The following is an 18658-nucleotide window of genomic DNA, read 5'->3' on the forward strand; positions in this document are numbered from 1 at the left end:
TTGAGGGATGCCCTGTGTACTACAAGGCCTACAACTAAAGACACACTCCCCACAATCCTAATAAACTCACCCAATGAGCCCAACTTTCAACACAAAAATAGACTTGTCCAACTACAACGACCGCCCTCTGAACTTTCAACCAATCAACATAGAGATCTGAATGAGCGGGTGTTGACCCAATGATCAGCTGTGAAAAGAGTCTAGGCGGCACATGTGAGTGCTCACTCTGTTCTTATTCCATCCAGGCAGCCCTCTTTGGCAGGCAGCACTCTTTTGGGACACTGACCCAGACTTTTTAACCCCTTCCAGCTTGAGCAGTCTTTTGGACATTTTTATCCCGACTACATTTTTGATAATTTAGGGTGTTGCAGCCGATTATAATCCCGCTTCAAAAGACCTGGATCAGGGGACAGCAGAACTTTCTATTTTCGCTTCCGAAAAACTTCCTCAGGACTTTTTGCTGGTGCCTTTGCCTCAGGAATATCATACTCGCAAAAATTTCGGAAAAATCTTCCTAACTTGTTAAAAATCTGCATTTCAGATTGAAAAATCTCCAAATTATAAAATGGAGCGAATCGTATCATTCTCAGGACTACTCATCGTTGTCATCATCTCATTGTGTTTCACGAAAAGCGCGGACGCAAGTTGTGAGCGGCTGGTCGGTGGATGCTGCAAGGGCCTTAACAGCTCCTCATTATGTAACGTGGCTAACGGGATAACTATGAAAGGACAGCGTGGCAAGTGCTACTGTGATGAATCGTGCCTAAAGACACAGGATTGTTGTTCAGATTATAAGACTTTCTGTCAAGGTAAGCAAATCTTTGATTTTCATTATATCTCTTTATCATTCCATTTCATTTTATTGTCCATTTATCTAGCTTCATGCAGAGTACATACCAAACACAGGGAGGGATGCACTTGATTTCGTTACTGACCACTTGACCAAGACAACTCTCCAAACGTCACTTGTTTTAAGTTACTCTCTTTTTTCAGCTGTAATGAACTCTGAACACTTAGACCAAGAATAAAGCTCATAGGACTAGACCCTCATTCTTTCTTTTGGACATTCCTGTCATTTATAACATTGAAAAGTTATTTATTTGAGATCTATTTTGAAATGATTGGAAGATGCATACAATGACACATGACAAACTGAACAAGTCAGTGCAAGGCCTTACTAAGTTTACCTAAAAAGGTTTCAAAGTGCAAAACAATGATTTGAAACTTCAGTGAATGTGAAACAGCTCTTCAAATTGAAAACAAGGTCAGGAATTAAAGGACTTGGTAACTGGGTCATCCAGGGGCATGTATGCTTCACCTCTGACGTCATCAAGTTTTGCCGCAGCATCACATACCAGGGTCTGAAACTTGCTGGTCATCCTGAGGCATCATGCTTCACCTCTGAGGTCATCAAGTTTTGACGGCAGGTTATTTGTATGTCTTCAAGGACTTGGAAACTGGGTCATCCAGGGGAATGTTAGGTGGAGTCTTATGTTTCACTTCTGACGTGATCAGGTTTTGACAGCATCACATACCAGGGTCATTTCCATATCCACAAGCTCCCTTTCAGTCAGTTGTAAAATACTACTTGAGGGCCCAGTTCTATTGCAGAAACAAAGACATTTCTGCAATAACCTGTGGAATTCCACAGTTTAACTTCCTATCCTTATCATTTCTGTCAGCAAACAGAAACTATCTTTAGCCCTTAAGTTTTTGAGATAGCTAAAGCGCCCAAAGAAATTAGAGTGATATGTTTCACCCACACCTTTCCTGTAAATAAATATGAAATAATTCAATTCAAATAAGGTAAGTCATCGGATTAAGATATAGGGTGGATTAATATAATACAGTTTTAATGTAATTCCCAGTCAGTTAATCGTAATATCATAAAGTAAATACGAGGTGTCACATTGAAGGCCGACATGCTAAACAAGGGTCTCTGATATAACGAGCCTTGTCCTGTGTGAAGAAGTTCAAGCAAGGTCAAACACATTGTGAATGTGAGTAATAAAAGTTTGACATAAGGTGATATACATGTTGAAAGGGTAGTGTCAACATGGTCAAAGACAACAACCCCAAAAGTAATTCATTGAAAGGAAATGACCTGAATTTACAGAACATTCTGCAGACTTCCCTTGCACTGTTTCAAACCTCAAGGACTGGGGTAGTTACAATTAGAGTAATGTCTCTAACATCTGAATAGGTAAAGGTGATAGGTTGCCGACAGAGACAGGAAATGGTGAGGAAATGCTTTGAAAGAGAATGTCCTCATTGCCCTTGATGACCTGATGAGTAGTGCCATTGTTTGTCAGTTTAGTGCTTCTGAGAAAGCAGTCCCATCCCAATTATTATCATCACATGAGCAGTATTTTTATATATCAGTTGTTAAGATAACTGGAGGTTTGTCTGCCTCCACTATCGGAAATGTGCCTAGGGGAGGTCATCTTTACATAATTATGCTCCATCCCTCTGTGGAAGGCCTACTGCTGACAAATGGAAGCTTCTTTTAATTGGCAATCAACATTACCAGAAATAATTTTGTTTCAATGCCTGTGCGTCACTGACGCAAAGCAGGACAGAGGTCAATTGTGATTTGGACTGTATCTTCTTTTCTTACCATTCATGATTACAAGAATTAACAAAGGCTCTTGATGACGGGCAAGAAAAGCTAACAGTTTCACTCCAACTGTCAAATATAACATTTAGGCTAACAAGGAGAGAGGCAGTTATTGGCAGCAATATGCTTGACCATGTGCCCAGCTGGGACAAGTGGATTATCCCTAGCAATCCAAGTCACAAAGTCAGATTGAAGAGGTCCTCAGAATACCCCAAGAATGTGAAAAGTAAGAAAGAATGGCTACTTCAACTCAAGGTTAATGCCATGCAAACCTATCTGCTTTTTTAGCAGAACAACAACTTTACATACTTTCCCATCAAGGAAATGAATTGGGGTGATATTCCTCTGGTTAAGAGAAAGTCTTTTCAGAGAGACTTTCCCTAATTTAATTAGTATCAATGGCTAGCTTTTTGTTTGCCCTCTTTGTTCCCTTTATTGGGTTTCTGGATGTATACAGGGTAAACCCTAAAGGGTTCCTGGCCAACAGTGGAAAGTTAGATTAAGTGATGAAGCATTTCCTAAGTCAAAAGTGACATTGATATTGAAGAAAGCTGGCAATGTTATGGTTTGAAACTGCAAGAAACACAACATAGGATGTCTTATAATTAGGGTATTGTTTTTTGCTTTTGTTCACTAAAAGATTGGCACAAAGCTTTCTTTATCAATGAGATTTTTTCCTCAGTATTGAGCCAGAAATGTTTGCTCTCCCTTATTTCTAATTGCTTTGGAAACCGTTCTGTATGATCCAACATTGGCCCTCAAGATGAGCAAAGCTAAGGGTCCAACATACTGTAGATATTGGAAGGAAACTCCCCCTCAAGTTGTATGGGATTAACAGGAGGCAGGGTGGTCACAGCTAATTAGAATGGCGACAGGGTGCCTACCCTTGTTTTCTTGGGTCATTCCTGCATGTTTCCATTTCCGACAATGCATTCAATGCATGTTAAAAATGTTTAACTACTTTTCCCACATGCCAATATCCAAAATTGGCCTCCGGCTCCCACTTTAAGGGTTAAGCGGTACTTGACTTGCTAAAAGAACGCTGACCTGGGGTTAGTGGCAGGTTAAAATGGCCTTTAACTGCACTGTATTATGTACAGCACTGAGGAAAGATGCATTTGAGATTCCGGCACACCAAAATTGGAATGGACTGTGTCCAGAACCACTGGGAACCGACATAGAAAATCTAATATAAGTCTAAACAAAAGCTTTGGAGACTTTCAATATTATTTTAGTCCATATAGTCATTAGAAAGTAAAGTATGTCTGCAAGGTGTTGAACTGAAAATTCATTATTGCTATGTTTTGATAAATCTATTGAAGTATAATGAATGAATGTTTTCAACTGTCAGCCAGTTGAGGATAAAGCGGTGATAGGAATTCACTATGCTTGTCTCAATCAGACATCGGGGAAAATCTGTAATCAAAACGAATAGTGACTTTTGAACTGTAGCGTAAAAAGTAGGGAACTGAAGACCTACTTTGTGTCTCAATAAGTGTTTTAGGCCCTTTTATTTTCATTCTTACTTATTGCTGAGACATTTTTCAGCATGCACGTTGAAGGTGGGGACATGCAGGCGTGGCATCAGTGTGACTAACATGGCCCAAAGTTTTAATCCTAGATATCGGAATGTTTACGCCTTCAAATGATTACCTGAGGGTGCACCCTAGTGGGTTTTTTGATCGATTTGCAAAAGCCCACAGTAGAAAATGTCTCCAAAGAGGGGGCGGGGGGGGGGGTGCCCGCCCCAATGCTCATCCCTCTGAATAGTGGTTTACATTTTCTAAACAGCTTCACTCTTGACAGGGTTAACTTCACCTCCAGGGATGATAGAAGACCGACCCCATTTTCACCTTGAACCCATTTCCCTGATTGAATGGGTAATTGGCCTTAGGACGAAATCTTGAATGGATTAAGTTCATACAATGATCAGTATCCTCCCACAGCCCTAGCGCATTGTATTTAGACATTGTAACAAAGCTAGAAAATTTTCACAGGAACAAGTCCCATTGACCAAACAGGAACAACGAAAAATTGCTGTCCAAGCTAGTATAGCCCCTGAAGTCATGATCAAAATATGTATTAGCTTAACTTCTATTGTCAGTTGGGCAATGACAGACAGTCAGCATAAAAACTTATGAATGAATGAATAAGCAGCGATTTGATTACTGAAAGAATTCTAATCTTGTCTAAGCTGTTGACCCTTTCTGGTTGATACATGGGAAAATTTACATCTTGGGTTGATTCTCGTGATTGAGAACTGAACATGACAACACTCACTGAGAGAGTCAAAAGTTCATATAAACTTCTCCTCAAGCAGCGAATCAAACAAGGTCAGTCTCATGGGAAAACTGCTTTTTTTATACTGCTCTATCCATAAGTTACATTCCTTGCGATGGTGAACAACTTTGCAAGTCTGCGTCAGAAGCTCCTTATCTGGGTTTGTGGGCATGATTGATACTGATTTTCAATATCCGTCTGGTTCATTTGATACCTTTACAATGTGATTACAGTCAGGAAGGAAATCTGTGTTATTTCAATCAACACATTTGATTTAATTTGACCTTATGTGGCAACTTTTTCAAACTAGGGTCAGATTCAAAGCATTTTTTATAAATTTTACTCAACTCGCGTAGCCTTGTGCGTCAACATGACGTCAATTAAGGGCACAAAGGCTTGTCTAATTCATACCACTTGGATTAAGATATCTTTATATTGTTGGTCTTTTTGGTGGATCGTCAGTGGCAGAAATCCATAACCCTTTTTGCTACTGGACCACAATTCCTTGAGGGTTTGATCTAGTTCCAAACTCTGTGGAACCCTGCTATGATGGAAAAACATTTGATTTTGTGCCGATATATCATGACATATCTCCTGACATATCTTTTCATAATATCACAATGAACTGATCCTCATAATCAAAGATTATTAACAGGTTGATCCATGGTGAGTCTTGTGCTCCCTTCTTGGGTGTCCTTAGGAAACTATTAATCAAACCTAATAGCCACCAGTCCATCAAATCATAAATTTACGGCCCCTACTTCTTGGGAGTCCTCAAAATCAACCTAGCCATTTATCACACTTTTGAAATCGTCTGATCAGACCTAATGGGACTTAATTTCACCGATTACTGGTCACAACCTTGGTGGGCCATTCAACACGATAACATGAACACATTCTGGGTTTCCCATACAGCGCGCCCTTCAAAGCAGACTCCCTAAAATCAACAGAGAGCTGTGAACAAATTTCATTTCAAGCGGAAACGTGTGAAACGATTCTACATCAATGGAGTCCCTCCTTTGAAATCAGCTTCTAATACAATGCAACACTCAAAGAGCCTCCAAGTTCATTTAGTGAAGTTGTCTCCAAGATAGTTTTCAGTGTTTGCCTGTCTATTCCCCATTAAATGGTGGTAGACAATTTTAAACATCGTCTGACATTGGCAATGGGAGGTGATCATCTTGATAAAAAGGGCCATGATCATGACGATAAATCAACAGAAGGGTACGAACAGACCCTGAAGACTGAAGTCCATTCCAATCCAAGTTTACCTAATCAGGTTAGAGAGGACTGCTCACAGGTTACATATTGGCAAAGTCGGGTTTGACGAGATGTGGAAGATGTGACAAACACTTTGGTCGATACAATGTTGCATATGAACTGTTAACATTCCTGAGACGAAATAATTTGCCATAGACCAGTCGGTACTGGTAAGAACTCGAGAAGCACACTGCTATTTGAGGACTAATCTTTCTCAAGTAGCCAATTCAGATACTATTAAGATACTGGTATAATGTCAATAAATTACCTCCTCATTATGATCTTTTGTCCTCGTGTCAGTCTGGACCTCTGTGTGACCCCCTAGATCAGACCAAACAACGTCTAACGTATTTCACACTTTTATAATCAAGCATAATATCATAAAAACCATTCCAATTATCGAGCGGTTTTTGTGATACATTGCAAGCAATAACCTAACATTGGAGCTTGCCAAACATTCAGAGTGTATTCGATGATGAAAAAATTGACATCAAAGAACCCTTTAGGCCATGCTTCACCTTTCGAGGATAAATCCCATGTCTGAAGAGGGTAATATAACAGCCAATTCTGAACCAAATCAAAATAACACCATTTTTTAATCCAGGCAAACTGACTTTTTTCTTTTCAGACGTGATTCATTGGAATATGCAAGGGGTCAGGGTACACTACATTCAGAAATATTTCGCATTTTCTTCAGCGTGGAGCACTTGTGATTCGTTTGCGAGTTGAACCCACAACCTCCTGATTATATGATTTTACCCCAGATTTGACTTTATCAAACTTTCCCACTGATTCAAGTTCTGGAAACAGCTCTACTCAATGATACCCTCACTTACTCCATGGATGCACTTAACAAGATTTCTAAGTCAAGTTCGACATCATACATAAGACTTCCAGTTAAATCAAGATTTTACGCCAAGCTAGTTTGACTTCAAGGGACTGAGGCCAATGAGGCATAGGGCTGGTTGGATGGAAAGTCCATAAGGATTGAATAAGACCCCATAACAACACACCATATTATATCCTCTTTAAAAAAATGATCTCTCGAATCCAAAGCAGCTCAAAGCTTTTTTAAGACCGGATTTTTCACGCAAGAAGATATAATATTCTGCTCAACCCTAGAAAATATTCGGTAATCGTTCCTCACATTTTTGTTGTTCGATTGCTCACTAATTAATAAAGAATCATTAAAGCCAATGCACAGAGCTCAATGAGACAGAAAAACCACTGATGTGAAAAGAAAACTTTGCCTTTATTGAGACTTAAGGACCTAAGCCTATACGTCTTCCATGTAAACAGATATAACCTTGCCACATAGCTTAATAAGATACATAACAAATACTATATTTAGTGCTATTTTCTAAGTAGATTCTTAAACTTTCCTTTTTTTCAAGACAAAAACTAAGCACTGCAAAGACCACAGAACTTTGAGTATGTAGAGCTATAGTTTTGAGTGTCAAGAAGAGGTGTAATGCAAATATCAATGTGTATCTTATACCCTTCCCCTCCAGGGTTTTGACACTGGCTGGACCTCGGCGTTTTCCTCTGTGTACTGAACAGGTTGATGATTTTATCAATAGTCAACAGGTTCTATATCAAGAAAGCTTTGCCCCTCACCTGTTTTGAATGGCCTTCTGATGGAGTGGACCAATATCTGTGGACTTTGGGTGTGGAGGGAGCGATCTAACAAGAGGCCCAAAGCCACGTGGAGGGGGGGGGCTGGTAGACTCTCCGGGGAGGGGGAAGGTCAAAGGGGCCACATCTGCATTAAAAAAAAATTCCTAAGAGACGCATATTCCCTAAATACGGCCCTGAATGCTTACTTACAAACTGTATATCAAAACTCATCAGTCATTTCATTCACCAAGTTGACCTTTTTTCAGCAAGAATTGTACGACAATGGAGTATAAACAAGCATAAAACTCAATCCCACAATTACAAATAAGAATGGACAGGGGAGAAAATTTAAAGGACCCTTTTGACATCTGTCATTAGGCCTGAGATTAACCAGAGGCCTGGCCAGTATTTTTGTGCAATCCCCATGTCGACTTGGTCGTCGGCTTTAATGAGACATTTACCCACAAGGGGCCTACCCTGCATTTTGGCAAACAAGATCAACTGATTTCAAGTGGAAACTATTGACTTTTAGTGGCTAAAATTAATGGCAATGTGACAAGTGCCCATTGATTGAAAAGGAAATCTCCAGGAACTCTCGACAGAGTTGATCCCTCAAGAAAAGGTCTTTATCTCCCGAGGTGTTATACGTTTTTCAATATTGCCCAACACCAAAATGACAAGGGTTTATCTCAACACCTGAGGGTGTCAACAATAATTCTAAAGCTATAAGCACCTAGTTATGAGCAATTATTTTGTATCTAGAATCACACACATAAAGGAGTCCTAAAGTCGAATATGACCCTGTAAAATATTATGTTCGCCAAATTGACTTTACATGGATTTTGTGACGGTCTTCCCTTGATTTTTGTGAGGGACCACACACCCTGGCTTAGGCTTACATTTGACTCGTGTATTTGTTTAAGTCCAATCCTCCCATGATATCTCATTGGTTTGACTGTTCATATTTAGTGTGCATACATTCAGGCCTCTAGCCAATAACTGCATGACAACTCAGAAAAAAAAAAATTTTCTATCACTCTTAATGCCGTCCACTCTTACAATGGCCCAAAACATGCTCATTGTACACCTAATTCTAAAGCTATAAGGGTATTTCAAAAGAGCTACATCTACCAATACTGGGACCGGTATTAAAAGTTACCAATACTGCATCTTTCAACCCTGACCACGCAGTCTCTCAAACTTCCATAGTCCACAACCTTGCCAAGGGGGTCCCGCCATTGTCTCTGCAGCAGACATTACTATAAACACTTCATGTTTAGCTGTCACAATTATTATCGCACTTGGTGACCCCTGATAACCCGGTCTGGCCAGAGGCGGCATGAGGAAACCTTGGCTGGAGCCAGAAGACCTCTAACCAAACACCCTTCCGAGTGCATAAGCGCTATACAGCCACTCCTTGGCATTGATAAAAGTTCATGTTCTTCGAGGCTATCAGTTTTATATGAACTTTCTGTGATCTTTTGGCTGACATTGCTTGATGATATCAGCTACAATTTGATGTTGCAAGATCTAAATCTAAGAGGGCTAGTTCTCAATGCACTCTTCTGATATAAATGACCACATACTACTGTCCCGTCTGTAAGTAATGATGCTTCCACAGAACAGCAGAGGGGAATGGTCTTTTTAGGGGCGCTCAAGGGATTGCCCAAAAATGTTGTATTTAGGGATGGAAAAATCGGGACAGATAACGACAGGAAATGGGATTCACTTGAGTTTCCGGAATGGAAGAAAATGCTTCATGTTAAAGGGTTGCTAGTTATGAATGCAACAAAGCTTTAACCACTGTCTTCATTTTCTCTTTTCAGCCACCGACTGTGAAGTAGGAGATTGGTCAAAATGGGGTAGATGCAGTCGAGAATGTGGTGAAGGTGGAGAGTCAAAACGACAACGTTTAATTATCGTCAAATCATCAAATGGTGGCAAAAAGTGCCCGGAATTAGAAGAGACAATGCCATGTGTCGGAAGGAGCTGTCATCAAAGGAGAGATACCTTTGGAAGAGCTGTGAGAGGTAGGTGAATTGAATTGTCCTTGTCTTGTAACTCAGGGAGTCAGTAAATCAGATTGGTATCAAAAACACTTTACAAAGAAGAATTTTTACCGCTGCAACCTGAGGTTATGATTGCAAGTGACAAAACTCTCATTTTCAATTGTCATCACAGGTGCGCATGTTTGGGACAAGAATCGTCCATCGCTGCCAAGGGCTGTTCTATTGTTACCGGAAATATATTCACAATAGGTTGTATCAATTAGGCACCATGACTATCAGTGTCTTACCTACCTGGTTAGATCCGGCCTATAGGCTATAGTCCCCCTTTAAGAGAAATATAGTTCCTGCTTCAAGGTTCAAGCAAGCTTCAGATGAAACATACTCTAAGAGATCGAAATGTTTTTCTACTTTTAGTGTAGGTAAAGTGCAAGAAATTAGTTACTATCAAGTTTCAGATTGTGTTATTGAAGTCAGCACTGGTGTTTTGCATGGCACAGCTGTTGAGAGGAAAATTTGGCCCCTGGAAGTACTGGCTTAGTCATAATGTTGAGAAAAATTGGCATGCCAGTTTACTGCTCCTGCTGTACTGTACTGTACTTTCTCATAGAACAGTTACATGAAAAGTTTAGTTTCAGAAACTCAGAAAAAAGAGCAAAATATCTGCTCTGATGACGTCATCTGATGACAATTCCCAGCGGAAATATTTTGATTTTGGCTTGGAGCTGTAGTAAAACCCTGCAAGTATAATTTGCACAAGTATTTGAAAATATGATAATGCTTCTGGAATGCGACGCATGCACAGAATGGCATGTGAGGACGTTGGTTAGATCAAGTAATTAATTAGGGAGGAATGCTCAATTAGCTCACACATTAAAGCAATCAACTCCTGTGCTACACGCTTTGAATTAGCTTGAGATTTAACCCTTGTTAATTCATGAATTTGGATGCAAATTTTGTATGATGATTATTATGATGTAAAAGTACACACACTATAGGCATACACCGCTCTTGCTGAAAAACAGGAGATCTCTGCAGCCATTCACTCAGGTTGAAACCGCCTAAGACTCCAACAGTGCCCCCCTGTTCTTCATTCAACAGACACTAATTAATCATCTTCTAAAATTAGTTTTACCAGGAATCGCAGTATTTTTTTCAAAAGTCCTCAATAAACCCTGCCTATACATGAAATCTGAACAGCAAAGACCAAGTTCGACATCAAACAGAGATATCTCTTACAAGAAGTGATCAAGACCGGCCGAAGTTTCAACCAATCCCTGTACATGTATTTAAGTTCCTTTATTCCATATTCAGGTTAATTGTTTCACAAAAACTTGTCTCTTGTTCTCTTTAAATTGTTAGAGTCTTCATAAAAACAAAGAAGAGGGTGATTGTATGAAGTACATTTCACTCCATCATCTCAGGCTAATGGTGCACCAATGTCAACAACTTTTTTTGGACTATTTTCACTCATCACTCAGTAGGCGCCTTTGAACTACATAATGCATCACAGAAGCTGAAATGTCAATCTGGAATATACCTTCACCATTGCTCTGATCCTTGCAAATGGGTACACTACCAATCTTGCATCAGGGTTACTATAGAAATGTCTTTTACTAACCATTTCGCTTTTACCATTGATCCATTGAACTGCACTAAAATGACATCCCATCAGCGAGAGTGGTACACGCCACCTTTTACTTTTGACTCAAAATAAGCTTACAGTCAGTTGAAGTGCTTCCCTGAGTGAGTGAGGCTGTAACAGAGTTCCCAAAACTATTCAGATCTTTAGTATCAACTGGTGACTGGTTACCCGGCCAGCCAAGTGACATACCTGAGGGGTTGTGTGTGCATTCCAATTTCATGCGTCGGGGGGGGGGGGGGGGGGGGAGGGGTCATTATGGAATATCGTTACAAACACTGCCCCTCCTCCGTAAATTTGCTAAGTGGGGGCGGGACGTGCTTAAAGATTCTTCACCATTTAGTCCCAAACAGAAGCTACAAAAGAATCATTTACGTAAATCAAATATTTGTGCGCCTTTGTCCCAAACATCAGGTCCACCAACCTTCTTCGAATTGCCCCATTTGGACAATTACCATTGTCTGATTTTTTTTCAACAGAGGCTATTACAACAAAATAACTTCCTTCATAAAAGGACATGATTATTTCATGAGTTAATTATGCCACTAGAATCTCTAATAGGCGTCTACATATAACATAACTGTACTTTCTCATGAATTGTCTGCGAATGCCAACGACTATGAGTAGTTTGCCAAATCATTTGGAAATTTTTAAGGACTGACAAATGATATGTGATTGTAACACATTTTTTCATGTAGTTTCCCCGATGACACTTTGTGTATCCCCTTTGGTTTCATGTTACAAATCCCCTCTTTGAGTAACATTGACTGCGCTGCGATTATCATAATCATCACTCATTTCCATTGTGTCGACGCTATTTAGCCAGTTGAGTCACGTAGTACATTGACCTACATGTAAAAAAGCCTCCTTTCGTACAGGCGCCCCTAAATCGACCTCAACACAGTATTCTCTGGTCTTTTACTTTTGTTTCTGATGATCATCCTTCTGACTTTGACATGTAAATCTCCAAACACAGCTGCGTCTGGCAATAATTACCAATATACATCCTATGAAGACTTGAAACACCGAATGTACTTTATTCATGGCATTGAAAAATTAACAGAATAATTTCCTATAATCTCCGAGACTCTGTTCAACTTCAAGAATCAAGAATGATTTATTCGAAACATATTGCCATTGTCTCAATCAGCAAACCACTTCTGTTCGCAATAGGAAAATATAACACACTTTTTAATTGTTTGTAATTTTCATGCGAGGGAGAAGCTGTATGTAATTTTTAACTCGGCATGATTTCTTACACCAGATTTATCAACAACTGCTCTCAGAAATATGCTGCTGGGAATTTACCCATTCATCAAGTTGCACTCTACAGGGTGGCCCAGAATTATTTTCTGGGGTGTGCACGATTTCTTGCACGTGGTCAAGATGTGTGGACATTTCTCCAAACCACCCAGTATACAGGGCCACCTGATCAGTATATCGGTCAACAATAAATGATTCAATCGATTTGAACTTTTCATCTCCAGTATTAAGGGCCACTTCACAGTAGATTTGTGCATATACTGGTCAGATTTATCACCACGCTGAAGTCTGCAGCACACTTCAGCTGCTGTTTAGTGATGAAGTATCCTCAAGGTAGAGTTTGGTAACTCTCAGCTGGACAATCAAGGCACACGAAATGTCAACTCTAACCAGTCCAGGGAAGATTTATGCTGAAACTATCCCAAACATCAATCTATGGAGTGGGAGTGATATTAAGTTTTTGAAGCCGACGCATGGTCAGAAGACATATCAATTTTCATCCTTAAACGTCTGTCAGGGTGGAAAGAGTCCTTGAGATGACCTTCCGGGTTGTTACAATCAGTCAGTAGTAATCGGTATTGATAAGAAAGATCAAAATTTGTGCACCAAAACCCACACACCAATAGACCATTAGCTTCTAATGATCCATAGCTGCAAAGTTTATGTCAACTTGAATAACTCTTATATCCGACTGCCTAACAAACAAGGCAGTTGCTTATTCAGACAACTTTCTGGCCAATTTGACTGCTAAGATGACATGTATGACTTACAATAAAACAGCAGGACATCAAAACAAACCGGTTCACTTCTGATAGAAAAGGAAGTGAAAGTAGCTCCTTTTAAAGCCACTTCAGTTGGTCAACTCAAACCACCCATAGCTACTTCAAATAGGATTGGTCAAATGATGATTTTGTTTTGCAGAATTGGATAATTATACCCCTGTAAAAGCTACAAAACACAAAAGATGGTCTACTTGTTCAAATCTTAAAACTATAGGGGTGTACTGTTCCTATTCTTTTACACTACACAGTTCCGCCCATTTTGGACAAGACAATCGTTTAAATGGTAAGCCAGCAGCAGCCAAAACACTCATGTTATCTATTATAGTTATACCAAAACCAGCACTTTCCATCATGACTAGCTTTAGCTTCATGGCCCTTGCCGATTTGAAGATCAATCTCAGGGGTAATGAACCTGTCGTCAATTGGACACAGACTCATATTGCGCCATTGAGAGGGTCAATGATATTAATGGTAATCAATCGTCATGGTATCATGGCTATGCCACAGGTTGCAATAACAAAAAATGCCTGTTTGTGGAGCGCTTAACCTAACTTATCTACCTCACAATGGAAAATATTTGATTCCAAAGTTTGGTGATGCCTCTTCTCTGTCTATAAAGGCCAGAACTGTATGTTGCCGGAATTGTATGTCAGTGTCTGGAATGTCCAATGCCGAGCTCTCATCTGGCTGAAGGAAGTGGACAGGAAATGACTCAGAAGGCCTCCCACCGTCTGCTCATGTAAATACCCTCAAGGGATGTCTACGGTTTGCCTGGCTTTGCTACTCTTGCAATCACTCAATCACCCCCATTCAATGCTACAGTGATAATGATAATGATGATTCATTTCCTTCATCTCATGGAACGTTTTCCAATTATCAAGTCGCATACCCGCTTTCATTGAGGGGGAGAGTTTTCTTGGAAATCAAGTTGCCTAAGATGCAAAATTTTAAGATATACTGATCAGGGGTTTATCCACAACTTGGAGAAAAAGGGAGACAAGGCTCTCACTTTTCACAAATTCATAGTCGAATTTAAATATTTTTTCAAAATGTTGAAATTTCATTGTCAATTTCGAAGATTTTTTTCTGAAATCTTTTTTTGGGGGGATTCCCCTTGCATCCACACCAGCTGGTGAACAAAGAATATTGACATAAGAAGTCCCAACAGATTTATGGATGTTGACAGAACAGGATCAAATGTGGATCAAAATTCCAAATCAAATCTTTATGACCCATGCATCAACTTTTGCATCAAGCAACGAGACACACTTGCTGATCAAAGACTTGTCTGTCTGCTTCAACCGAAACAGTTTACTTTGGTGAAGGAAATGGCTTATTCAGTTACAACAGTTTTTCTTGCCCTATGGATTGAATTTTCTTGCTTCCAAGAGAATAACACAACCCCGCTGGCTCAAGTAATCCCAAGTCTAGGTTCACATGGGGCGAAAAATAAACTTAGTTCGTACTTCACCTGACGTAGATGAACTATAACATTGCTGCTATTTGGCGGGCAGTCATGTCATTTGTGATTAGGACTGTAGTTCCAGATTTTAACCAACTACATATACACGATTGGAAACACGGAGAAAACATAATCTTTCGCACAGACATGAACTCATGCGCTGCATGGTGATCTAATTTCTTTGGCAAAGAGATCATCCTTTTGTATTCTATTGAAATTCAAATCTGCTGAATAGGATGAGAAATTTGATGTTTGTGATATTGCCTGCTTTATATGGGGATTATGACGCTTTCTGTGATTTGGAATGCCGATAAAGGTTTTATCCTCTTCATGAAAAAAGGAAATCATTGTCAGCTCAACACTGATGCTATTGACTATATTACATAGGAAAATATTTCGTTGATGTCCGACAGTTCACTACAAAAGACTCACAAATATCATAGTCTCATAAGTTATCTCAAATTTCAAAACTTTCAAAGGAAGTTAGGCCTAATATAGAGATTTGAAGGATTGAGGATCCAGCTTTAAAGGCGGACTACAGGCAGGAGCTAGTCAAATTGGTACAAATGGAAGTCTTCAGTTGCTTACTATGTAGAGTAAGGGGCCTGGGTTGTGTGATTCAGTAATAATTATATTCCTCAAGGTAAACTTCAAGGGAAAAAGTAAAAGTTCAAGTTTGGGTTTACAGTCAAGCGTGAATAGTTTTGATGGAGTGAGAGATAGGAGAGACACCTATTGGAGACTTAGTGTAACTTAATCTGACAAACTTGGCTTCTGCCTATTTTTTTTATGACATTTTTAACCAATGAGAATCAACACAGAAACTAAATAATCTGAATTTTCAATTTCAGAATGGATTTTTTTCAATCTGGCCTCTTTCATAGATATAATGGTATCTTAATATCACATATGGCGTCTTTATCTTTTCAGAAACTGCAAGAATCATTCCTGCTCGATTCGGCAGATGGCGTACAAGCAAAATGTATGACGCCACACGGGGAATCAGGAAAAATCTTTGGTTTCATTACAGCAAAAATGAAATAATCACCAAGCCATCGTAAGTTAGCCGACCAATACAATGAATTGAAATAGAAATAGAAACTCTTAGCATTTGAAGACTTTGAACAAACGCCACCATTGGTAGCAATTCGAACAAATTTTCGGAATTTGTTTTCGGTTACTCATGCGCATACCGGTCTTGACCACCAAGGTTTATAGGCCTTTAGGTTAAGGATGGCGCAATTTCTGCCTATCATGCAGCAGTCTGCACCTGTTGACTTAACTGATCCATCCATTTCAGCAAGCTTTTGCTCCCCAATTTGCCTGATTTTGCTGAAGCTGTTCCTGTACCTTTCAAGATACCTGGCCAACTACAAATATTTGACTGTCCAACAATTTTGCTAACGCGATTCCTTTTAATTTCAGATACTTTGCCAACTACGAACTGGTCAGCACAAGGCGGGCATGCGAAAAGAACATTTACGGACCCTGGGCCGGAAACCTCAAGAAGGGACAGACGATTTGCGTGGAGTGCCAAGTCACAGCAATGCACCAGCGGTTGGGGGTCCGCTGCAAAGGTCACGGCGCCTATGAACAAATGACACGTTGGAACGCCATGAATGTGCCAGGATGTCATGGAATGTGGGTGCAAAAATCGCAACACAGAGCTGGAACCTGTCCAGTTTCCAGCGAAACGAGTTTCATATTTGTTTAAAAATACTCATGGACTTTTCATAAACATTTTATCTATCTGTTCAGATGTTGGTTGAAATGCCCTACTACAGGCTGTTTCTTTTCATCTAGTCTCCTAAAATGCTCATTGTTTGAATGAGATTGACGATGAGAAGTTAGTTTATAGTGGGCATTTCAACATTCCCAGCTCAGAAAGTAGCTGGGAGATTTTAGGTAAGAAATATGGTAGAAAGTTGCCTGAAAATACATTGGGTTTATGGTAAATTGTCAATGTGACGTTTCTGTGCCAAAAATTCAGAAGCTGGGGAACTGTAGGGGAAAGTTTGGCTGTTTATAATAGGTTGTTTCACCAGTTAGTTGTGGCTTGACCTTAGAGCTTTTTACTTGGCATGAGAAGTACATGTAACTCTGTGTGCTTGACGGTAATAACTCTAAGCGTCCTTGATGTTGAAAGGAAAGCTGCACTTTCAGGGAAAAGTCTGTTTTACAACGTGGTGAAAGCATCTTTGGTGCTTTTGTGTGCTTTGACTGAGAAAATCAGCCAAAACTTATCTTCAGAAATTGGGCCGAAATAACGTGAATCAGACAATATACAGACAATGTTCTTCACTTTCTGTAAATGATCTGGATTTTTCTTTTCCTTTGGTGCAAAAAGCATAAAATCTAGTTTTAATTCCTTTTAAAATCATTTTAGTGTTTAAGATAAATCATTTTAATGCATTTTATAATGGAAAAGAACATGTATGTACATGTAGAGCAACCATCAATAATTATATATGGAATTTTGTAACATTAGAAATTTTCATAAAAATATGTATTTAGGACTGAGATTATTATTTATAGCTATTTTATGTATGTGTCATAGGTCATATGCTCATCACAAAAATACACTTCTGCAATCAAGCATCTATCATCAATACTAATTCGCATGTCATTTTCACAAATTTTATGAACTTCATCTAACACTTGGGCTTGTTTATGAAGGGCTACACCTAACAAGTTCTACTGATTGGTTAAACTGCAAGCAAATGTCATGTTATCATGACAATGTCGCGAGTCGCAGTGTCAAAAAGTGCTTGTTTGCAGAACGCTTCAATATTTCAACGGACCCGGATATACCTTATACTTTTTAACATCACAATGCAAACACAAATAATATTTCTTAAAACCATTTCAATATAATTTAACTTGTAAATTCATGTAACTGTGATCAGTAGTATAAGATCGTTTTTTTCTGCGATCAGTGTTGTGGAGATAAGATCAATGAAGATGCAGTTGAAAGAGCCACAATAATTTAACAGAAGGACCAATTAAGTAGTGTCTTAAAGTAAAATGTGCTCTGGGGGAAGTTTCATTTCTTTTTCATGACAATTCAATTTCATCCTCACAATATTTCGGGGTGATAATATGTTCCCATTTTTAAGGGTTTACGTTTGTGGTAATTTAGGCAATGTATCAAAATCAAAGAATTAGTTTCTGCTGTCACTGTTTTTGGTTTTAGGGACTTTAATCAGAAAGGATTTTTAAAGGGTTTTATTAAACTAGAGAAATAGCTTTCTGGTGATACAAAACCAAATCCATGTACAGTTGATTACCACTTGAGAAACTGTAACCAGTTTGATGTAACATTGTTTATCCGATTCAGTACTAAAAAAGCAGAAGTCAGCCTTGGAATAGTAAGGTCAACGGCAACATTTCTTTCAATGAGCCCAATCTTTTAGAGGGCAGGGTTGAATATAAAAGTAGAGTATCAGAATATTGAGTTTTACAATACACATATAATGTTATGCACATGTTCTAGTAATAAAAATGTATATAGAAATACTTTCTTTTCTTCATTCATTAGGGAATGTTCCGTCTTCAAGGCACAATATTCCCATACCTCAGTCTTGGCTGTTGTCACATGGCAGTTCACTGATGGAATCTGACTTTTACCAACTGCACAGAAGGACGTCTCAATAAGAGCAGTAGACCATGGATGATGGCAGCAAAGAAGCAATAGTTTTAATTACCAATTAATATTTAGATGACCCCTTA

General features: G+C 39.2%; 2 protein-coding genes across 4 annotated transcripts in view; one reads left to right on the forward strand and one right to left on the reverse strand.

Moving 5' to 3' along the window:
- Window positions 1–18658, reverse strand: part of LOC135503577 (ATP-dependent RNA helicase DDX55-like) — a 36764-nt gene that overhangs the window by 8027 nt on the left and 10079 nt on the right. The window lies entirely within an intron of this gene.
- On the forward strand, window positions 191–18437 carry LOC135503576 (somatomedin-B and thrombospondin type-1 domain-containing protein-like). The gene is made up of 4 exons (XM_064797179.1): window positions 191–809; window positions 9601–9804; window positions 15860–15986; window positions 16355–18437. The coding sequence occupies exons 1-4, from the start codon at window positions 566–568 to the stop codon at window positions 16641–16643; spliced, it is 864 nt and encodes a 287-aa protein (XP_064653249.1). The 5' UTR covers window positions 191–565; the 3' UTR covers window positions 16644–18437.

Source organism: Lineus longissimus, chromosome 2 (assembly GCF_910592395.1).
Source record: "Lineus longissimus chromosome 2, tnLinLong1.2, whole genome shotgun sequence".
NCBI lineage: Eukaryota > Metazoa > Nemertea > Pilidiophora > Heteronemertea > Lineidae > Lineus > Lineus longissimus.